Raw genomic sequence first — 24,255 nt, 5'->3', positions numbered from 1 at the left:
ATTTAAATTGGTTTCAAGAATTTTAGATTAAATACTTTATATTTCTAATAAATTTTTATTATTTTCCGCCAGATAAATTGGACATTTATTACTTAAAAGAAATTAATATAATATTCAATTTAAATGTTTACTAAAAACGATATTTTGAAACTAAAATATCCGATCTAAAATTTGAAAAAGTGCATCTCCGTTAGTCTTTTATAGAAGTGTCGTCTAAACGTTGATGATGTGACATTTCATCTGTATGTTAATGTGTACCAAACTTGAATTTGATTCAAATTGGTACCTGAAATTGCTTAATAATATCCAAATTAGTGCATTTTCAATTATAAAACTCTAATCCCCAAATTATTGTCTTCTCTTCTTCGATCTCTCTGTTGTCTTCCTCTCTTCTTCGTCCTCTCTGCTATCTTCAAGTTCATATTCATCCTGAACTACAACATCAATATATTTACCTAAAAACTATTTTAATTGCAAATTAATGTGGTTGGATTAATTTTAAGTTCAACATAAATTTAAATTATATGTATTCTTGCAAGTTCGTCCATTAAGCTAAAATATATTTTTCACTTTTAAGAAGATAACTATTGTCATCATCTTCAAGGTCTTAACATTACCTTTTAAGTTTGTCATCTTCCAATTGAACTCATGCAAAATTTTTTGTGAAATGGATGTTGCATAAACGGGTTCTTCACCTCCATCAACCCAACAGAAAAAAGTACAATGGATTTCATACTGCAAAGTAAAAAATGCAAGTGAATCCAAACTCAAAGTGAAACTATCTTAACATTTTCCTTAGAGTCATAACCTTACCTCATAGTTTGGACAACCATAAAATAATCTACCAGGATTCTCTGTCGTCGTTGAGTACTTCATCACCATCCAAAGTCTGCAATTATAAAATTCAAGTTTGGTACACATCACCATTTAGCTGGAATGCCACATCATCGACGTTTAGACGGCACTTCTGTAAGGGACTAACGGAGATGCACTTTTCGAATTTCAGGAATTTAATTGGTTATTTTAAAAAGTCGATGGCTAAATTGAATAGCGATTTAAAATTCAGAGACCATTTCCAGTATGGAAAAGTATATGGAACCAAAAGGTAATCAGCTAAAAAGTAAACAAAACCGTTTAATTAAAATCACTTTTTGAATATGTTTGAAAACTGCTCCTGGGATCACGGAGCACAAACCAAAACCCGATTTTTCATGGAGCCCAAACACATTTTGGCTGATTTTTGGCTGATATGCTTTTGGTTCCCTAGTTGTTCTCAGTATTTACTCGATATATATCTATATATAATAATCTCTAACATAATTCATTTAAATTTAGCTAATTTTTTCATTCAAAACGTTTTTAATAATCTCCTAACATATTTTTATAAAGTTTTTTTTATGTACTTTTATTTAAAACTTGTCACCTTAATTAAACAATAAATTTTTAAGTACAGCATAAAAGTGTCTCTAATGTTATTTATGAAAATTCTTAGTTGGTAATTAGTATCTATGCAAAGATAAATTACCAAACATCTTTTTAACTACTTACTAATTATTATTATTCAAATGGCAAATGATGATGTGAAATAGGAACCACAAATAGATCATTTTTCCTTCTCATAGTAATGCCAAAATCTTCTATCATGTCCAAATTCTCATGACTAACTCCAAAGGGAAGATCCCAATCAAAATAGTATAGTAATTGTGCAAGTGGAAGTTCAATGTTTGGTAGAGCAAATAACATGCCAGGACACATTCTCTTTCCTGCACCAAATGGGATGAATTCAAAATGGGATCCTTTGTAGTCAATTTCACTATCCAAGAACCTCTCAGGATAGAATTTCTCTGCTTCATTCCAATACTTGGGATCTCTTCCAATTGCCCATGAATTCACAAGCACTTGGGTTCCTGCTGGTATTGTGTATCCATTGATCTCACAAGTTTCACGACATTCTCTTGGAAGTAAAGCACCACCTGGAGGATGTAGTCTCATACTTTCTTTAATAATTGCTTTTAGAAATTGAAGTTCCCCAAGATCATTCTCGTCCACATAACCTATTTTTTGCATTAACATAATACAAAAAAATAAATAATTAAAAATGTATCCGAATAATTTAAAAAATTTTTGAATTTTATTATTGACAAAAATATTTTTAAATAATTTAAAAAGTAACAAAAATACTCCACCTATATTTATAGACCAACTCCATTTTTTTGTCACAGTTGAACATTTTTGTCATGTTATAAAATAATTTGAGAATATTTTTGTTGATAACAAAATTTAAAAATATTTTTGTTAACACAAAGATAATTCAAATATGTTTTTTTTGTGGTTTACCCTATATAAATATTACATAAATATTTAAAGAGTAATATTGTATAAAAAATAAGAAAAGATAAAAAAAATTCTTCTTATACCATAAACAATGTATAAAAATATAAAAAAATTTATGTAAATATTATTTTTTAGGAGTTTTCGACCTCCTACCACAATAGATAGAAAAAGTAAAAATATAATATTTATGTACAACCTTTGTTACCGAAAACTTCTCTAATTTCTGCTTGTGCCTTTTTTAGCACTCTTGGATTTTTTAGCATCTCTGAAAAAACCCATTCCATAGTTGAAGATGATGTCTCACTCCCAGCAAGTAGCATGTCCTGCAATAATAATAGAGTAACAACAATTAAGAGAAAATAAAGCACTATACGCTTATTATTATAGATTCACATCACCTCCCATATATTAATCATGAAGTGCCAAGATCAATAATAAAACCTTAGTAATATCTAACCTAAGCATAATATACCGAATAAAAAATATTATATATACACAAAATTAACTATATATTTAATATATATTATTTTATATATTTTTAGTTTAAATAAATTAGAGGAAGTATAGGAAGCTAATAGAACTGTACAATGGTTATAATGGACTTCGATTCAGTAAGATATAAGATGTTTATTACCTATATCCGGATGGTTATTCTGGATAATATGGGTGTATTGTGTTTGATAAATTAGTAATATTTTATTTTGGATGTTCATTTTTAACTCATACTTGATCAAATAAATAGCCCATTGTACACATTGTACAAATACTCTATTAGTTCCTTAGCGGAATTCATTTTTTAATAATGACATATTCACGTAAAAATCACGTTTTAAACAACAGATAGATAAATTAACATATTTAACTAAATATATTTAATCGAATCATAATTTACCGTATAATATTTAGGTGAAGATATCATTATTATTGAGGTATCCATCTATATACTGATTTGGACATTTAATTTGGTCATAAATCGTACCTGAAGAAGAGCTTTAACGTTGTTTCTTGAGAATTGAAATTCAGGGGTGCAGTTATCTGCTTCGAGACTCAAAAGAAAAGAGAGAAGAGTGCCATCTGCATTACCAGTCTTGGATTTTGCTGCAGCAATGATATCATCAAGAATTCTATCACTTGTTCTATGCATATCCTCCAATTCACGCATGGCTCCGTTAATCCTATGCAGCCACTTTTGGGAAGGGAAGATGTTACTAACATTGAAATTCTCATTCGTTCTCAAAATCCTCTTCATGTAAGAAATAAACGCTTCCTGGTCACCGCTTTTTGAACCCAACGTCGCCTTCGCAGTAATGCTATACGTCATATTGAGAAGCGTATCGCTAAGGTTGATAACAGAACCGATGTTTCTAGAAACAGATCTTACTAATCTAGAAACTTCTTCGTTTCTTATGGATTGAAACGATCGCACGCGCTTTGCGCTGAGCAATTCTTGCGTGCAAATTCTCCTTATGCGCTTCCAGTAGTCTCCATAGGGTGAAAGCGTGAAGGTGATGTAACCGTAAGTTACAGCTTCGGCGGCGACGATTTGAGGCCGTTGAGCGAAGGCGGTGTCATGTGTTTTCAAGATCTGTTTCGAGATCTCCGGGGAAGAAATAACGATGACTGATGTCTCTCCGAGCTGAATATGCATCAAGGAGCCATGTTTCTTGGACAACTCTGTTAGGCGGCGGTGTGGAAGACCACCGAGGAGATGGTGTAAGCTGCCGAAAATTGGAAGCTTCCATGGCCCTGGTGGAAGATTCTTTGAGGAGGCTTTGCGGTTAGTTTTGATGAGTCTCTTTCTCAATTTTAGGATCAAAGATATTGAAATGATGATGATAAGACTTAGCACCATGGGAGATGATGAGAAACGAAACTCCATGGCAGAATACAATATTCGAATTCTGTAAATAAAAAAATTAAAACAAAATCTTAAATTCTAAAAATAAAACAAAATATTATAATTTAAATTTAAATATTCCATACTTTCCCTTAATTAAAAGAATTTAATTACATTCACTATACTTACTCTCTTAATTCATGTTTGCCCTTGAAGCTTCTTACAACTGAGTACGGATTCAAGCTCACACCACCACCCTTCCCACTAACAACACACATATATACAGAAGATGATAAAATGGTCAGGAATTAAGGTCTTTTCTTGTCAACGAGTAATAGCTCAAATGGCATAGTCTTCCGTACTCAAATAAGAGGTTACGGGTTCGAGTTTTCTATTTTTGCTAAAAAAAAAATTAGCATCCTTTCTTTTCTTTTCTTTTTTTTAAATAAAAAAGTATAAATAACTAACAATATTTTTGAACAATGTGTAAATAATATGAATTAATAAGATTAAAAGAATAAATTAATCTTAAATTTAATTAGTAGTATTAAATTAGGATATAATGTATTTTTATTTAATTAATAATTATTTATATTATTTAAAATGGTCATTGTTTACTTAGCAATTTCTTTTTTAAATTAATTTCTTATAATAAAATATCTTCGGCTAATCCTTTTATTTAATGACAATACAACGCTCTTTCGTCATCTTGTAATTATTATGTTTCAAAAAGTCTTCTCCTAATTTTTGTTGATCAAAACAACAGTTTTGGAATAAATCCTAACAGTTGTTTTTTTATATTTACTATTTTTATTATTTTAATTTTTTAAATTTAAAATTTATTAAATTAATTTTTTATATTTAACTCTAAATATTATATTAATTTTTAAATTCTTTTATGATGCTACATTCGTTTTATTTTGCCACTTAAACAATAAAAAAATAAAAAGACAAATACAAATTTATATGATGTATAAATTATTTTATCTCATTTTATTTTATAAAATAATATTATTTTTACCTTATTTAAATTCTAAAATAATATTTAATCATGTATCTAGTATGATCAGCATAATCAATTTAGCATTTTGTTCGTTAACTCATCGCTAAAAAGAATTTAAAAATTAATATAATATCTAAAATTAAATAAATAAATATAAAAAATTAGTATAATAAATTTTAAATATAAAAAATTAAAATAGTAAAATTTGTGAAGTTCATAGACCACTATTAAAATTTAATCATACTTTTATTTCAACATTTTCAACTTGCGTCACAAAAGAAGAACTATATATATTTTATATATATATATATATACACACACGCACACTAAATTAAATTAATTAAATTATTGTAAAATAAATAAATAAATAAATATAAAATAAAAAATATAAAAATAAAAACTTTATAATATTTTTTAATACGTGCGTGTTTCTCGAGCTTTTCTCCAACATAGTTAATAACATTTAGTCAACCTTACAAACTGAAACCGTCCAAATTAATTAAAATAGTTGAAAAAAATCGGAAATCATTAAATTATACACTTTTTTTTTTTCATATCATAACACTCTCCTATCGTATCAATAATAATTAATTAAATTTTATTTGGTAGATAATAATTTTTATAAATAATATAAATAATAAATTTTAAAATTAATCTAATAAAATAAAAAAATATTCCATCTTCAAATTATTTTTTAAATCTTAATATTATAATAACTATTTGTACATCTGATAAATTGAATATTCAGTCATTGTTAACTGTGCATGAATAAATCGAATAAAAAAATAGTTATCTAACTAAAAATAATAAACTAAATCATCTACATATCTATTAAATTAAATATCTGACATATTTATTATTTATATTATTTAATATTTTTATTATCTATCTATACTTTTTCTAATTATATTAGCTCATGTGATGCCAAACCCAACTAAATTTATCCATTGCAAGTCAAAAATCACAGTTGTACATAGCTCACATTTGGTTAGTTTTGTTATTCTTAGGGACGGCTCTTTATTGCCAAAAAAATATATTTATTGTCATCAAATTTTTTTTTTTTTGAGAGATGAAATAGGTAATTATTATTCATAAATAGGACTCATAATATTAAATAGGGCCAAATTACAAATGTAAAGAGGTGCTTCTTCTATCTACATTGAATTTGGATTGGTAAAACTAATTGAGCCAATTCATGTGTTATCCTATTACTAGATCTCTTGACATAAGAAAACGAAATTGATCTAAAAAAGCTAGAATAATGAAAACAATTAGCAATAAAGTTACCAAAATAATTTCTGCCATGTTTCTTATTATTTAGAGCATTGATCACCTAAATATTATCATTATCATGTTCCAGGATTACTTCAAAAAGACAATATTCATAGACTAGTTTAAGATCCATTGCACACATATAAGCTTCAGCTTCAAAGAGTAGGAGTGACAATTTCATATTCTACGTGACCGTTACAGCAATCCTTTCACACCAATTCCGGATAACTGCCCCTATTTCATAATTGATCCTTCTCCTCTTTTACCTGCATAGACATTAATTTTCCACAGATTGGATGGTGGGCATTCCCACTTCTCAGCACTTAAAGTCTCAAGAGTGGTTGGTGAGTGAAATTAAACTCTGGATTCTGATCCATACAGATTTTTTAGAAATTTTCATTGGCTTTTGACATTCTTTCTACTATCTCTTGAAGAATTCTCCACTTATCTTCGAATACTACTTCATTTTGGACTTTTCAGAGAGCAGCCAGACTATAACATAACAGAAGAGACTTTGATTTGTATAGCTGAGCTCAGCTATAGATAATCTGATCCAGTACGAGGGAAAATTGGCATGGATAGAAAATATTTTTACCGTTAGAGAGTTGCAGAACCCATAGTTATAAAAATCGGATCGAATCGACTGGTTCGATCGAAAAACTGAAAAACCGGACTTTACACTGATCTAGTCCGAAGTTAGGACCGTTCAAGGCAGAGAACCGGAACGAACGTATTAATATTTAATAACAACTAACGTCCCAAAGTGGATTGCTTTTATACGTATTTCATACGCATCTTTTTATATGTATATATTTTATATGATACAATAAAATAAAAATAATTATAGTTTAGTAATTAAAGAGTATATAGTTAGAGAATATAATCTGAAAATATCAGATTTAATTTTTTATTTTAATTTAAATTTTAATTTTTAAGACTAACAAACACACAAACTAAACCAAATCAGTACTTTTGCATTTCAATTCAGTCTAATTTAATAATAATAGTAATATATAGGATCAGAAGACATTATTGTCATTTTAAGCAAAATTATATATATCATATTCTCATGTAAATTAATTTTTATTGATTTAATAGTTCTATTAATTACGATCATATATCTATAATAAAGACTATTATATTTTACACTAACTTTTTTTAAATTTAATATTAATAAGATTGTAATCTATTAGTTTATTTTCGTACGTATATTTTAAACTTTTCACAGTATCAAGTTCTTACTAATTAATAAAAAAAAAATATGTCAAATAACACTGAATTTAATGTTAAATTTCATAAACATAAACTACGGTGTATAAATTTCTAATCCAAGAATAAATTTGTAAATAGAGTTATTCAAGTGGCACATTATGGTGGACAATGGGAATCACAAATAGCTCATTTTTCCTTCTCATAGTACTGCCTAAATCTTCAGTCATGTCAAAATTCTCATGACTAATTCCCCAGGGAAGTTCCCAATCAAAATAATACAACAATTGTGCAAGTGGAAGTTCAATATTAGGTTCAGCAAATGAAATGCCAGGACACATTCTTTTCCCTGCACCAAATGGGATGAATTCAAAATGGGATCCTTTGTAATCAATTTCACTATCCAAGAATCTCTCAGGATAGAATCTCTCAGCTTCACTCCAATATTTTGGATCTCTTCCAATTGCCCATACATTTACAAACACTTGAGTTCCAACTGGTATTGTATATCCATTAATCTCACAACATTTAAGACACTCTTTTGGAAGTAACACTGGAGTTGGAGGGTGTAGTCTCATACTTTCTTTAATCACTGCTTTTAGAAATTTCAATTCTTCAAGACCCATCTCATCAACAAAATCTATGTGGCACAAATACAAATACAAGTATATATTAAATATAATATAGTATGATATATAAATATAAAAAATTTTACTATACAAAAAAGAGTTTAATTTTTATATAATATTAATATAAGAATTTTATATAACTAATTTTTAAATTTATTATTTAAAAAATTATCTAAATACATAGATGTGATTAGTGATTAGATAACCGTATAAAATATTTTCAATTCATCTAAATTATTTTTTTTATGGATATACAAATATATACTTTTTTCATGCGAGTCATATTTAAAAATGAAAAATACTATGAGTCATTAAAATTTATTATTTTTAGTCATCACTTAATCATCAACTTCCACATTATTTTTTAATTCGACAGATCAAGGATTAATCCGTTGTGTAACTTAGCTCCATTTAAGGGCAGGGACGGACCTAGAGGGGGCGAGTAGTGGCCTCGGCCCCCAAAATTTTTAGAAACTATATTTATATATGAGATATGTATTTAAAAAAATAAAAAATATTATATAATTTAGTATTTTTATATGTATTATTTTTTATTATGTAATAGATTTATGTCTTAATTGTTTAATTTACTAATATTTTTCACTTAACTAATTTAATATCATATGCTCAAGTCTTTGTAACTTTCAAATTAGTTTTTATATAATCATCTCTATATTTATTTAAAAAACATCATTTGTTTATTTGATATCAACATATTTAAAATTTATATTATTATATTAATAATAACTTGCGTAGTTATATTTTGGTAATCACATTATATACTTTAGATATTCTTTTTTTATAAAAAATACTTATTTTTCTTTTAAATTTACGTTGTTGAAAGAAAAATTTTTATAAAAATATCTTATATCTTGTATTCTATAAAAGTATTGTGTCTTTTAAATAATCAATAATTTATCATTTATTTTCAAATTTTTAAAATTTTTTGAAAGAATTAATTTTAATTAATAAAATATGTAATCATTTTTAACTAAACACGCTATAAATTATTGGTACTTTATAATTTTATAATGTACTATTGATATTGTTATATTTTTTTATGTAACTATCATATTAAAAATAAAATTGTGAAAAATTTTATAATTATATATATATATATATATATATGTTTTGATAAATTTTTTGAAAAACTAACTCTAATAACTATATATTAATTATTTTTATAAAATGAAAAAAAAATTATCTAAAATTCGGTCCCTCCATACTAAACTTTCTGAATCCATCCCTGATTAAGGGTATGTTATTGGTCAACCTCTAACACTTGTTTAAGCAGACCAATGAGCTGACTACTCGACCAAATCTAAATTAGTTTAACTCAATTCATTTAATCTAGTAATCTAATAACATATTTTATCTCTTACTTTTAAACATTGATAGCCAACTGATGACCAAAAATAATAAATTTTGATGATCCTTTAACATTCTTCCAGTAAAAATATTTATAAAAAAAAATAACCTTTGTTGCCGAAAACTTTCCTAACTTCTGCTTGTGCTTTCTTCAGCACTCTTGGATTTTTTAGCATCTCAGAGAAAATCCATTCCACAGTTAAAGATGTAGTTTCACCTCCCGCAATTAACATGTCCTACACCATATATACTAAGAAAAATTTTAAGTGTACCGGAAACACCAGTATTTCAATTGTTTTAACCGTTGATTTCAATTAATATATATTATATATATTTTTTATAATTTAGATCAACGGTTAAAATAACTAGAAAATCGGTGTTTCCGATACACTTGAAACACTTCCTATATTATATATTTTCAAAAACCTTAATAAACAAACATGAAATTAACCAGATAATACAGAGAAATTAAACTAATACTAACCTGAAGAATAGCTTTAATATTGTCATTTGTCAATTGAAATTCACAAGCACCATTTTCTTTGAGTTTCAAAAGAATACCCAGAAGAGTACCATCTCCATCTCCATCTATCTTTGATGTTGCTTCATCAATGATATCATCAAGAACCCTATCACATGTTCTATGCATCTCCTTCACTTTACGTTCCACTCCACTAATCACATGCAACCATTTCTGAGAAGGAAACAAGTTACTAACACCAAAAGCAAGTGACGAAGATGTTAAAGTTTCCTTGATGATTGAAACATATGCGTCTTGATCCTTCGTTTTCTTTCCGAATGTGGCTCTCGCTATGATGCTGTATGACATGTTCAAGAACATCTCAGTGAGGTTGATGGATGAACCAACGTTCATGGAGACAGATCTTACTAAGCTTGAAACCTCTTCCATTCTTATGAACTTGAACGATCTAACGCGCTTGGCGCTCAACAATTCGACCGTGCAAATCTTCCTTACCTGCTTCCAGAAGTTTCCGTATGGCGAAAACGCAAGATCTGTCCAACCATAAGTTAGAGCTTCAATGGCGGGAAACTGAGGCCGTTGAGCGAAGGCGGTGTCATGGGTTTTGAAGAGCTCTTTGGCGATCTCCGGTGAAGAAATGACTATGGCTGGTGTCTCTCCGAGCTGCATGTGGATTATGGGGCCATGTTTTTTGGATAGTTTTGTTAGGCGGCGGTGTGGAAGATCGCCGATGAGATGGTGGATGCTTCCGAGAATTGGTAGCTTCCATGGCCCTGGTGGAAGATTATTACTTGATGCTCTGCCATTAGTTTTGAATCTCTTTCTTCCCAACTTGAGGATCAAAGAGATTAAGATGATAATGATAATAGGACTTTGAAGGATGATAGAGAATGATGAGAAATGAAACTCCATCATGGAAACATGTTTTAGAATTTAGCTTATGTGTAAGATATATACAGGTGGAGACTCGCATGAAGTTGATAATTGAAAATCGTTAGATAACAATTTAGTTAAACTTGTCGAATCATCTAATGATTCTCAACTATTAATTTCACTTCATATAAAAGAAAAAAAAAGGAAAAAGATGATCTACCAAATAATAAAAGTTAGGCACTTTCTTAATCAATCTATTTTGGATTTGGTCCCTCTTCACCAAACTAATTAATATTCCCTGTGACACAAGTTATACAGCTTTACCAATCAGTACAAATATTTTCATGCAATTAGAAAATCAAACCTGTTATAATATATTTTGAGTTAATTATTGTTTTTATAACTGATTTATCAATATTTTTTGAGTTAATTTGTTTATATAGAGTTGGTCTTTAATTAGAAGCAGGGCCATAGCTAGCCAGAGATATTCAAATAGATATTCAATTCAATCTTATATGCAATATCCACAAAGTCTACTCTTAATTATTGAAGCTGCTTTCCTAAATTGATATCAGGAAAAATGGTGTTAGATTATGGACTTGGTTGCTCATTGATATATCAAACAACTGATCTTCAAGTTTGTTTTAGCTTAGCAAGTAGAGAAATTGAATCCCCTGCCCCTTCATTCACATAAATTTTCACTTGATGCAGAATAACTATTGTTTGAAAGCTAAATTATCTGCAAACAACTGAGATTACTGCACACATTTATATGCTTAGCTGTTGTGCATATATATATATATATATACTCCATGATTCCATCCTCTAGACCTTAACCAGGCTTGGATTTTAAGGCTGCCTTGTAGGAAATGGGAATCACAAAAGGGAGTTTTCATCAATCAAAAGACAGAAGACTACCATCTTTTATCAACATTCTTGGTTGTTGATTTTGTCTTGATATATTATCAAGAATCATATCACTAGTTCTATACATCTCCTTCACTTTATGCATCACTCCACTAATCAGTAATCACATGCAGCCACTTTTGTGAAGCAAACAACTTCTGCGGCAAGAAAGCAAGGTCACTCTGGAAAGGCAGTGTCTCAAGACCTCTTTGGCAATCTCCGGCGAAGAGAGAACTATGGCCGATGAAGTGATGTATGCTATCAAAGCTTGATAGTTCCTATGGTCCTAGTGGAAGATTATGTGAGGCTGCAATTTTTGACCTATGATTGTTACTGATCTTATTACATAACTGCACACAATTTGGTTGCAATTTAATTAAAACAAGCATGTCTCACAAGGAGAACCACAAAACAAGAACATACTATGTAAGATACTATATAAGCAACACAACCTAAATTATTGTAGTAGTTATTACAGAAGGATGGTTCTGAAACCTTACAACAACACTTATAGATACAGCTTTGTTGTTCTGCATACTAAATATTTCTGATAGACTAATACAATGGTCCTGAGGGCACTTTGCTGTTATTATTTTTCTTTCGTTTATTGTTAGCAGGAGAACATGGATTCACTCTTACATAACAAACAAGAAGCCACCCTCCCCAAAATCAAGAATACAAACCTAAACCATGTTTCAAGCTTCAACTCTAAGCCAACTTATTCAGTAATTATCTCAGGACAGAAATACAGAAACACATGGAAATCGAACTTATTCGGAGAAATAGGCAAAATGTCTCTATCTCAGAGACAATTTATCAGAGACAGACAGAATTCTATCTTTTCTTGTTCCTGAATCCTGTTTTCATATGTTCTATATCCTGAGAATCCTACCGAAGAGTAAATGCATGCTAAAATCTAAATACAGTAATCATAAAATTCAGTAATATTTGAAGTATGATCCATGGTGAAGCTAGGCATCTTGTCCAGCTTAACAGGGTTGTTCTTGCCTCCAATCAATTTAGCAGGATTCCCAACAACAGTAGTCCTAGGAGGAACATCCTTAATCACCACAGAACCAGCACCAATCTTAGCACATTCACCAACCTTAATGTTCCCCAAAATACAAGTCCCTGCACCAATCAAAACCCCATCACCAATCTTTGGATGCCTATCACCAGAAGCTTTACCAGTTCCACCCAAAGTCACACTATGCAAAATTGACACATTGTTACCAATCACTGCAGTTTCACCAACCACTAATCCAGTTGCATGATCAAGCAGAATCCCACTTCCAATCTTAGCACCGGGATGAATATCTACTGCGAAAACCTCGGAAACTCGGTTCTGGATCATAACTGCCAAGACTTTTCTTCCTTGAAGCCATAGCTTATGAGCAACTCTATGAGATTGGCATGCTAAGAAGCCTTTGAAGTTCAAGAAGCAATGCACATGGCTTATGCAAGCAGGGTCTCTTTCGTTAACTGCTTTGAGATCTTCCTTCACAGAATCCATGATTTCTTGGTCAGATTTCAAGATCCCAACAAAAAGATCAAAGAGTGTGTTACTTGGAAGGCTTGCACTGCTTAATCTGTTAGCAAGGTGATTGGCCAAAGCAGATTCCAATGAATCATGAGACAGAATTGAAGATTGGTAGTAACTATTCAGAATAGGTTCCTCAGTTACATCAAGTTCAGCCTCTTCCTTCATCTTCGGCCATAGATCCACAGCTTCATTTTCTTGAACTTCCTCAACAAAAGTAGGGGTAGTCTGAAGAGTTTTCACCTGGTACTTGCAAACACCATCAGTGAAATTGTTTCTGAAGATTCTGGAGAAACCCCTTGAGTTATTTTTGGTCAACGTTGAACTTGAAGCATCAATTGAAGCAGAAAAAGAAGCAGAAGACTTAGAAGGCAAGGTTTTAGGTGAAGGAAGAGGAGTGAGAGGAGAAAAAGGGGTGTGGCAAGTTAAGAACTTTGGATTGAGAAGAAAAAGAAGAGAGAATTGGGTTGGTGTTGGGTTGACAAAGGAAGTGAGGGAGCGTCCTGCCATGAGCACCATGATTTTCCTGGAAAAGTTTTGAAGATTTTCTGGGAAAGTAGGTTTGGCAGGAAAAGAATGTTTATGAGGAAATGATTATTAGTGTTTGGAGATTGGTCAATGATTTGTGATCCAAAAGGAAAGTTCACAGAAGAATGAATGAATGAGTTGGTGAGAGAGATAGTGGAGACAAGAATCTAGCACTCTAGATTATATAAAACATCATATGTAAACTGTTTGAGGATTAATAAAAAAACAATATTTACCCAAAAATTAAATAAAATATTTTTTTTTTGTTTTTTATACTCAACATTTATTCGATAATTTTGGAGATAATATATCTACTTATGTTTATGACTGTTAGATTTACTCAAAATACTGAATTAATAAAACACATCTTCCATCAATAAATCATTAATCCAATCATTTATAATAAATTTTAGAGAAAGTCTAGGGAGCCAATGGCGTAAGCGTACAATGTGTACAATGAAGGTTTAGAAAGTATTAGAGATATCATTATTAGTGTTACATTATCCTGTCAAGTTACGTTTTTGGGATGAGTGGTTTCAGAACATGGTATAAGAATTCCAGATGCGGAAGATCAAGAGTTCAAACCTTGGTGAACCCAAAATTAACTTTTTATAACATGAGATGTTTATTATCCCTGGTATCCGGATGGTTATCCTTGGTATCCGGATGGTTATTCTGCATAGTATAAGTGATGTTCATTTAATTCATAAACCAAAAATTTAGCCCATTGTACATATTGTACACTTAGGCCATTGGCTCCCTAGCACTACTCTAAATTTTAATATGTATTGAAGACCTTGAGTCTTTGATGATTAAAAGAAAAGTTCATTTTTGCATCATAGAGTCAGATTGTTTGACCACTATATCCAAGGCACTTCTAATGTAACCCCTTACATCACCATTGTTCATATTCCAATTAAAATAAGTGATAACAAAGTTTTTTATTCTATCATTTATTTTTGGGTATTGATAGAATAAATAATAATATCTTCCATACAAACAAAACAAGACTGTGTATGGGTCAGAATGCAATGTATGAAAATTAATAAAAGTAAGCTATACTATAATAGTGTGCATCCTATACAAAAATATATGGGTAAATTACACCAATTCTTTTTTAAAGAATAAGCAATATTATATATTAAAAATATATACAAAATCATAAACTTTAGATAATATATATTGTAAATTTGTAATATCATATAATTTAGGGGGATCGAAATTTGATTTATCTAAAATATATTGATATAATATATAGATACATATATATCTTGAATATAATAATGAAACATATTAGATGACTCTGTTTATTTTTATGTGAAGATAATAATTAAAATTTTTTTAGATAATTTAGCATATTTAATTAAATAATTTAATATAATATGTATCAATATTTTAGTTATTATTTTCACATAAATTTATTGTTATGTAAATAATTTTTTTTAATTATAATAATTAAATATTGTACCTTTTTTATGTTATATCTCATGTCCCATTTCAGGTTTTAAGCTTTATTCTTTGTATATTATGGGGACATGGAATCGTGGATAGCAGCCTCTAAAAATAAAAGATTCTCCACTTGGAATTTTGGATATACAAATAATGTTCTCATTTTATTAATTACCAAAAAATGTATTATTTGATGCTTTATGTTGTATATACTTTTTATATAAGGTCAGAAAGGTCTAGGACCTACAAAATCGTATAATAATTTCGTTTGCACAATCGTTGAATTAGAAAGCAAGCTTATCTTGTTCTTGACCGGAACATCAATATAAACCAACCCAAAAAAAAGCAGCAGCAATAATTGGGGTCAAGCAACATAAAGAAGAAGTAGCTACAAACTTGTATATGTTTTAATTTTTGTCCTCTTTTTTATTCGTAAATTCATAATTATATTTACTTCTTTTAAGCACCATCATTTTATTTTCTTCATTTACTAAAAGGTTAGTGAAGGATTGCTATGATAGAAGACAAGAAAAGAAATAGACAAAGGCATGTGTTCTGCATTTCTTACCTTTTCTATAATGAAATCTCACCGATGTATTCATCATCTTTAGACCAATCTTCATAGCGAAAGAAAAATACTTGCTTGTTTTCATAAATTTTACGTGTATTATTATATGATTATAAATTTATAACTTCAGTTATCGATAAGTACCAATGTACAAACAATTATATACTCTAATTATTAAAAAGCATGTTCCATGTAAATTCAAAATTCAATATTAATGAACCTCTTTTTTATAAAGATTATTTTAACCAAAATATTATTGTAATTCATTCTACAAGCATTGGAATATGAAATGTTTAAATGTTACAACTCTGTGGACTAAGTCTATAGGGCTGAAATAAATGACGATATAAATAAATAGATATAGGTAAATACAGGCTTTAGTAACTTGAAAAAATAAAATATTCTAGGATTCCTTCATTATAAATTACACTTGATTTGCATGTGGATCAATCATATTACATACATAGAATAAAAATTCAACAAAGCTCTCTATCAAGGGAAGAATCAACCGTAAGAACTGCATGCATGTTTATGCCTTCAACTTGGAAAATCAGGTTACTACTCAACAAGCTTGTCCAAACAATAATTTGGAAGTGTCTTCCCCCAGATAATTTTCTCAGTAACATAATCCAATCCTTGAAACCATAATAAAATTTGACATCAATAGAAAATCAACAATGCCAGAAAGTGTAAAGGAGACAACATTTGCAAGGGAATAGCATCATGCATAGCTTTTCAAAATTCAAACCAATAAAGGTAATACACCACTACAACAAAGTAGAGTCTATACAAATATCTATGCAACAAATGTAGGTACTTTTTGAAAACCTTGCTAGGGTATATACAAATGTAGTGCAGAAAACAAAATGACAATTGAAGGCGAAATGCCCTGTATCTTTTAAAAAATCACATTTCTTAACCATTGATGGGTGAAGTGAAGCTTACTCGGGTGCAATATGGATTAAGAGCCGTAAAATGTCGATAGCTCAGAGCTTGACCTCTACATCCACACCAGCAGGAAGATCAAGCTGCATCAGAGAATCTATTGTTTGTGCTGTAGGATACAAAATATCAATGAGACGCTGATGTGTTCTGATCTCAAAATGGAATCGAGCATCCTTATGTACATGTGGCGATTTAAGAACACAATAAATTCTCTTCTTCGTTGGCAATGGTACAGGACCCATGGTTTTTGCATTGGTATTCCTTGCTGCATCTAGTATCTGCTTGCAAGAATCCTCTATCAAGGGCACCCAGTAAGACCTAAGTTTGATTCTAATCTTCTGCTTAGGCGCCATCTGAAAATGGAGGGAAAACTTCAGGTAAACTGAAATTGATAAGGAATTAAGGAAAACAGTTACGAATCGGGAACAAGATATAACAGAGTTGATGAATATACCATATCTGGATCACCACCAATGCTAATTGAGGAAGTGGTACGAGTGTCTGAATCTCCAACCTTAGAAAACAACACAACAAAATCAACAAAATCACCAAATTGATTCAGGAGAAGTATGAATGGATATCATTCATTCATAGCTAAGCGAGATATCATTTTCTTTTTTTTGACAGAATATGATTTTTTATTAAAACTCTCTTGGAAATTCAGTTCCAAAAACTGTGAATTTACAAAGACCATGAAAGGTACCAGGCCTGAGTAGAGAAGAGGAAAGAAAGAAGAGTAGAGAGAGAGTTTTGTGATTGAATCTGATCTTAATCTTATTATTCAAGTTAATTACAATGTTACAGTGCTCTGCTATATATACAGACACGGAACAGAAATGTGAATGGAAGGTTGTAACTAACTGAAGAGCCAACCTGGCACTCTTAACAGACTTCTCTAACTAACTCTAACTGAAAGCTAAAGCATTACTAACTTCAAACTGTTTTAACTGAATTCCAGCTCCTTTGAGTAGCTGGATTCAATCATTACTCTATCAGACCAAATAGCATTGTTTGATTCATATATACAACTCAATCTAGTGAAAAAGGATTATATTTATAAATCACTATTAGTAACCTCAACAGAAACTTGCCTTTGTTAAGTGTGTCTCTTAGCTTGAACTATAAAATTTTATCCTAAACATTTGCATAGTTATCCTTTTGCTAGAACATTATATCCACCTAATGGTAGAAAAATTCTATCCAGGCTCCTTGTCCTAATCCATAATTGAATCCACAAAACTAAAGAAAAATCATAGAGCTAAGTTCATTCATTCATTGTTAAATTCAATCTCATTCTAGTGACCAAGCACTCTGAGAAACAAATCAAACAATATACATAGATATATACTATATTACATTGCACAATTTCCAATTATCATTTTCACCATCCAGAAAACTCAAGTTATCCGAATTCGAATGAACAAAAATGAAGAAATGCGATATGCACAGACCTGAAAGGTGGTCGCCTCAGATTCATCATCGCCAAGGGTTTCTGGAGGTACGTCTAGCGGTTCCTCAGAATCCAAAACTTCAGGCGCGGCATAAACCCTAGTTGATGAGTGAAGCAGCTTAGGGGTTCTGAGCTTGAAGGTGTTACCAGATTGAAAGCACAAAGACGCAAACTTTGGGTTGGAAGAGAGCGAGGAGGAAGAGGTAGAGAGAGAAAGAGGAGGAAGTAGTGCCGCAGAGAGAGAAGAAATCATCGCCATCGAAGAAGCTCTGAGGTGAAGAAGCTCACTCTACACTATCTGAAAAATTTTATCCATTTGTTTTTTTTTTTTGGTCAGGTGGATCCATTTGTTTTCTAAATTATTATTTAGAAAAATATTTTGGGCCTAAGTTACTGTTCGAGGCCCATAATGAATAAGTACTCAACTTCATATGGATCATTGTTGAAGATACGATCCAATTTATTGACCAAAAACAGTAGGCCCAATTTCAATTTTTTTTTACATTCTAATTTTTTGGCAGTAACAATTTTATTTTTTAACAATTACACTCGGCTTCTTTAAATAAAAACTTTTGAAAACTCTTAACTCTGTAAAATTGTTCATATTAAATTACATATTTTCTTGTTGTATACTCAACTTTGTCACTTCACACCAACGCATGGTGTTTCACTGTTTTTGTTTTTTTTTTTTTTTATTATTGGTCACTTGAATCCAATGTAAGGGTAGGTTTACCAAACAATATTTAAACTTCTAAAATGTCGTCTCGAATATATATACACAGGTATAAATGAAGAAAAAATTGTGGCCTAACAAAAAACAATCACATCAGCGCAGCTTTTGGTATATGGAATTAAGAAAAGGTAAATAGTTACATTAATTCTTATTTATGGTCAAATGGACCATATGTGTTAATGAGGTGCCAGTTGAAAAATATGAACCTCAAGCAATTTTTACTTTTTTTTTTCTTTAATTTCTTTTATCGATATAAATCATACTATGATAATTTTTTTTTTTTAACCAAAGATAGGAGACTCGAACTCGCAACCTCTTAATTGAGTATGGAGAGACTATGCCATTTGAACTATTACTCATTGACCATACTATGATACATTTAAAAGTAAAGTAGATAAAGTTAAATTGTGAACCTTTATATATAAAAGTGAAAAATAAGAATTTATATATCAAAACATAAATCATATTGTTAAATATGATTTTTTTTTTCTTCCTATATATCATTTAAGTAGGAGCCAATTGAAACTATATAGTTCAATCGATGTAGATTTTTTAAATATTAAATTTAAGTATCATATCTTTAGAAAACCATTTTTAGTGAAAAAAAATAAAAATTTAGCTAATACCAATTTAGATACAAGGAAAAAATGTTAATTAGCTAATATTTTTATTCTTGTTAAATAACTTTTTTAATTATTAGAAAAAAAAAAGAGATTAATTTAGCTAATATCCAGATTAATTTTCTTTGTGCCTAGCTCTATTACTGGTTAATCCATATTACTTATTAACCATATATAATTTCTTTTTTCTTCACCGAAGAAAAGAAAATATTGTTTTGCATTGAATGTGCCTATGTTAGTTTCATGAAGCTACAACCGCACTTGTTGCTGAGGAGTTCTTTCCAACTTCTAACAGTTTCAGTCCTTCATTAATTATTTGCCTTATTAGCTCATTCAATTATCTTATGCTTAATCTTATTAGCCCTCCTTAAATTAAACCCAATATATATTGGTTAATTATTCCTAGCTATTAATTCCGTTAAAACCATTATTAATTATATCCTCTTGTCATAGAGGAGTAGTGAACTGGTGATGATGAATAATGGTAGACAAGTTATTGTGGTTGATCAAGGTGGTAATGGAGATTTAACAACAGTTCAAGGTGCTGTTGATATAGTTCAACAAAACAAGAAAGAGTCAAGATTTATATTTTTTCTGGAATTTATAGGTACATAATTATTGCCATTTTTACATTCAATTTCAACTCTTTCTTTTTTTGTTAGCATTGTCATCATAATTCTAATATGTTTTTCTTTTCTTATTGTTAACTTTTATGTATGTTTAATATTAGAGATATAACTATTTTATGCGTTTTTTTATTAATTTATTTTTTTTAAAAAAAATTAGAGATTAATAAAATTATGAAAGAATAGGAAAAGCAAAGAAAGAATTTTTATTGATTATTGATTAATTGAATTGAACATGTGTTGTAAACTATGAGGGTAAAACTAAATATATATAGAGCATTGTCCTATGAAAGATAAAAGTAAAGATAAGATAAGAAGAGAAGATAACATAAAGATAAGATAAGATAAAATAATAAAGACTAAAATTGTAATTGAATTTATGTATTCTGTTGGGCTGAATTTGTGGGTCACGAGACTTCTTTATTGTTGTCATAGACTAATATAGAAGAATAGTTTAATAGAGATCAATTTTTGTATGGTTTTGAATTTATCTAATTACAAGATCAATTTTTATTGAAAATCTTTTTGAATAAAATATATTTTGAGTTTAGTTTTAATGCACTAAGAATATAAAAAGATTTAGACAAATTCAGTTATAAAAAAAATTACCTTCGTTTTTTTATCACTATTCACGCTGTTATTATAATAGTTATTTTTAATAACATGTTAAATAATTGAATGTACCAATAAAACTGTTTTACAATAATAATATATCAAAATTAAATTCATATTTTTTATTTTACTAGTTGGCTTACTAATAGAAATGACTATGAAAGTTGAAAGATGTTTGATTTACAAGATTGTTATATTGTTTGATTAATAGTAGAATTTGGTAGATAAAGTTGTATTCTACCAAGTTAGGGTTGTTGGGGAACAAGATACTCTCCTTGATAACACAGGAACCCATTATTTCTACCAAACTTACATCCAAGGATCTGTTGATTTCGTATGTGGCCAAGCAAAATCACTCTTTCATGTAATCACTTGTTAGTTCTTACTTTATTTTCCTTTTCATTTTAAAGTAATAACTAATTATTCACTCAGAGAATTATTGGCTTAAACATTTATATTTGAGTAGATTTTTGGTGTAATGTCTCAAACCTTGCACTTTGCGGGGAAAAAAAATCTCTTTAAACTTTTTTAAAACCTTTTTTCTGTTTTTGGTAATATGCGAGAAGCTTTTATATATATATATATATATATATATATATTCCCCCTTCAATATGCGAAAAATATTGAAATAGTGATCAATTTCTTGCATTTTTTGAAATGTCTAGACAAATTACTTTTGTCCCATGTACATAAAATTAATTTCATGTTTTATTAAGGAATTAATTACAAATTACTTATATATATATATATATATATATATATATATATATTTCAGCTCTATATGAAAATTAATTTCAGGAATTATACTCCCATATTTCTTTCCAGTTTTTTGGCTATAACTTTATTAAGATAAGAATTGAAAAATTTCTTATTTGAAAAGTTCAATGTAGGAATGTATACTATACTCAGTAGCTGAGAATCGGGGAGCAATTGCAGCTCATCATAGAAATTCAGCAGAAGAAGATACAGGATTTTCATTTGAAGATATTTTCATGGAAATTAAAGTAAATACAACATTTTCATATTATATTTTTTCTTGGTTCACAAGTTTAAGGGGATGTTTGGTTTATATTTTTTGTTTTTAGAATTTTATAAAGAAAAAAAAAATCAAAACACAAATTAATAACAAGAATTCTAAAATCTCAAACAAATTGTCATAAGAATCAAAATAATGATCATAAATGTTGATAATTTTTGTTTAAAAATAAAATGCTCTGCTCCTTTTGATGACTTGATATTAGGAACTCTGTTAGAGCATGAAATCTATACTTACTATCACAAAAATGGGTTAGATTGAAATAAATAAATAAATAAATAATTTTGACCAAGTAATCAAATACAATGTCTTACCATTGAGGAATAGTAATGGTAGAAAGTAGCAACACCACCATGACTTTAGAGATACATACACATTTGTGCAAAAATTGATACCAATTCAGTGAATCACTCTATGATCCTAACCAAGTTATCATAAATGTGGAGAGGTGAGAGGTGATGGAACCATGTGTGTGCTATTATTATTAATAATTTAATTTTAATATATAAAAATAATTCAATTACATAATATTATATCAATAAAAATAATTATATTTTATATTAATTACATGAATAATTATCTAAAAAACAAATGTGATGTGAGAGAGAGAAAGAGAGAGAGAGTAAGGCATGGCAATGGCACTCATGAACAAAGACTTTGAAGCAGCCTCATGCTACATAGTAATTATTTGTTACCTTAAATTGCCAATGACAGTAGTGAAGAATGGAGAGTTTTGAAATGATTTGGTATTGTACAGTCCCATACATTAACAAGGTACTTAAAGAACAACCCACACCAAATATTCTTCAATATTCTTCAAGATAACATATTGTAACTGCTACACTCATCATTATATGATAGCTACATTTATTGTCCATATTTTTATTCCAATTATGATTCACTTTACAGCTTCAAGTTATCTCTCAATTTTCTTTCTTAATTTTTATTTTTTTAGCTATTAATATATTGTCATTTATTTCAGAAATTATCAATTTTTTAGGTATTTTTTTTACCACCAATATCGACTATTTGCATGAATTATTATTTTGTTAATCTAGTGTAAACAAATAGAATGAAATAATGGTTTAATTACTCTACTGGTCTCTATAGTTTCGCAAAATTTTCAATTAGGTTCATATACTTTTTTTTCTTTTAATTGAGTCCTTGTACCAATTTTTTTTTATTTGGGTCCCTACACTTTTTTTTTTCTTTTATTTAGGTTCATGTACCAATTCTTGTTTTTTAGTTGGGTCCCTATAAAATTAAGTCAATTACTACTAAGAGAAACTTAATTGAAAAAAAAATTGGTACAGGGACCCAATTAAAAAGAAAAAAATATAGAGACCTAATTAAAAATTTTACGAAACTATAAGAACCACAAGATTAATTAAACCTAAAATAATTGTATAAATATCATTTTCCATTAAAAAAAATGGTCCTACCAAATTGTCTATTTTTTTTTTTTGGTGACTACCAAATTGTCTATTTAAAGCTAAACAACAGTGTCCACCGCAATTTTTCTGTGTTTCTATTAGATCAAGTTAAAATTCTTTGGTTCACAATTTCTTCTTTTATTATCTTCCTAACGAACCAGAAAAGAGAAGCAAGGACTAAAAATAATAATAATAATATTAATATTAATAAAAAAAAGCAGGGTCAAATGCTTATAATATAATCATTGTTTTAAAGACCAGAAACATTCTCAATGGTAGTTTATCCAATTATTTCTCATTCAAAAGCACATTTTAATATTAGCATTTGTAGTAGCTCAACCATAACTTCCAAAATCATATCATCTACCAAATTTAAAAAATAAAATCAACAAGTCAACAAAATTCATTATTGAAACCCATAAAAAGGAATGAGGCTATATATACTCTACTATTACTAATTTGCTATCACACACACATGATACATTTACGGTAGAAACTTAGTTGCAGTCGACTTCACGTGAAGTTGATAATTGAGAGCGATTAAATGATTTGACTGATTTGACTAAAATTTCATCTAACGGCTCTCAACTATCAACTTCATGTGAAGTCTACTGCACCTGAGTTTCCACCTACATTTACACGGTATAATTTAATTTTTTCTATATTAGCAATATAAAAAACTTCTATATAACAAAAATAAGTAAATAACTAACTTGTAAATTTATTATTTAAATACATAAAATAATTAAATTATCGTATAAAATTATTTACATATACTTTTTATTTTATAAATTTAATTTTGA

At 29.1% G+C, this 24,255-nt stretch overlaps 4 protein-coding genes across 4 annotated transcripts; all 4 read right to left on the bottom strand.

The window, feature by feature from the left end:
• Positions 1–1,378: 1,378 nt before the first annotated feature.
• On the bottom strand, positions 1,379–4,495 carry LOC112765822 (cytochrome P450 71D11). Its single transcript, XM_025811683.3, has 4 exons — positions 4,361–4,495; positions 3,314–4,235; positions 2,531–2,657; positions 1,379–2,054 (listed from the first exon to the last, which is right to left on the bottom strand). The coding sequence occupies exons 1-4, from the start codon at positions 4,447–4,449 to the stop codon at positions 1,558–1,560; spliced, it is 1,635 nt and encodes a 544-aa protein (XP_025667468.3). The 5' UTR covers positions 4,450–4,495; the 3' UTR covers positions 1,379–1,557.
• Positions 4,496–7,798: 3,303 nt separating this feature from the next.
• LOC112764431 (desmethyl-deoxy-podophyllotoxin synthase) lies at positions 7,799–11,180 on the bottom strand. Its single transcript, XM_025810014.3, has 3 exons — positions 10,137–11,180; positions 9,762–9,888; positions 7,799–8,295 (listed from the first exon to the last, which is right to left on the bottom strand). Exons 1-3 carry the CDS (start codon positions 11,046–11,048, stop codon positions 7,799–7,801), a joined length of 1,536 nt encoding a protein of 511 aa, XP_025665799.1. The 5' UTR covers positions 11,049–11,180.
• A 1,171-nt stretch (positions 11,181–12,351) lies between these two features.
• On the bottom strand, positions 12,352–14,179 carry LOC112764430 (serine acetyltransferase 1, chloroplastic). Its single transcript, XM_025810013.3, has one exon. It carries the CDS (start codon positions 13,969–13,971, stop codon positions 12,829–12,831), a length of 1,143 nt encoding a protein of 380 aa, XP_025665798.1. The 5' UTR covers positions 13,972–14,179; the 3' UTR covers positions 12,352–12,828.
• Positions 14,180–16,457: 2,278 nt separating this feature from the next.
• LOC112765944 (small ribosomal subunit protein uS10c) lies at positions 16,458–18,732 on the bottom strand. Its single transcript, XM_025811814.3, has 4 exons — positions 18,394–18,732; positions 17,397–17,456; positions 16,943–17,295; positions 16,458–16,632 (listed from the first exon to the last, which is right to left on the bottom strand). The coding sequence occupies exons 1-3, from the start codon at positions 18,649–18,651 to the stop codon at positions 16,984–16,986; spliced, it is 630 nt and encodes a 209-aa protein (XP_025667599.1). The 5' UTR covers positions 18,652–18,732; the 3' UTR covers positions 16,458–16,632; positions 16,943–16,983.
• Positions 18,733–24,255: the final 5,523 nt, after the last annotated feature.

The sequence above is a fragment of the Arachis hypogaea genome, chromosome 17 (assembly GCF_003086295.3).
Source record: "Arachis hypogaea cultivar Tifrunner chromosome 17, arahy.Tifrunner.gnm2.J5K5, whole genome shotgun sequence".
In the NCBI taxonomy this organism is placed as follows: domain Eukaryota; kingdom Viridiplantae; phylum Streptophyta; class Magnoliopsida; order Fabales; family Fabaceae; genus Arachis; species Arachis hypogaea.
This window is presented reverse-complemented; position numbering and strand designations above follow the sequence as displayed.

Coding starts and splice junctions, on each gene's coding strand:
- LOC112765822 (XM_025811683.3), bottom strand. CDS start 4,449: ATGTGTGTTGTTAGTGGGAAGGGTGGTGGTGTGAGCTTGAATCCGTAC. Junction 4,236..4,360: donor GGCAAACATGAATTAAGAGA/GTAAGTATAGTG, acceptor TTTTATTTACAG/AATTCGAATATTGTATTCTG. Junction 2,658..3,313: donor ACGTTAAAGCTCTTCTTCAG/GTACGATTTATG, acceptor TTATTATTGCAG/GACATGCTACTTGCTGGGAG.
- LOC112764431 (XM_025810014.3), bottom strand. CDS start 11,048: ATGATGGAGTTTCATTTCTCATCATTCTCTATCATCCTTCAAAGTCCT. Junction 9,889..10,136: donor ATATTAAAGCTATTCTTCAG/GTTAGTATTAGT, acceptor TATATGGTGTAG/GACATGTTAATTGCGGGAGG. Junction 8,296..9,761: donor GAAAGTTTTCGGCAACAAAG/GTTATTTTTTTT, acceptor TGTGCCACATAG/ATTTTGTTGATGAGATGGGT.
- LOC112764430 (XM_025810013.3), bottom strand. CDS start 13,971: ATGGTGCTCATGGCAGGACGCTCCCTCACTTCCTTTGTCAACCCAACA.
- LOC112765944 (XM_025811814.3), bottom strand. CDS start 18,651: ATGGCGATGATTTCTTCTCTCTCTGCGGCACTACTTCCTCCTCTTTCT. Junction 17,457..18,393: donor CTGAGGCGACCACCTTTCAG/GTCTGTGCATAT, acceptor TTGTTTTCTAAG/GTTGGAGATTCAGACACTCG. Junction 17,296..17,396: donor TTGGTGGTGATCCAGATATG/GTATATTCATCA, acceptor CTCCATTTTCAG/ATGGCGCCTAAGCAGAAGAT.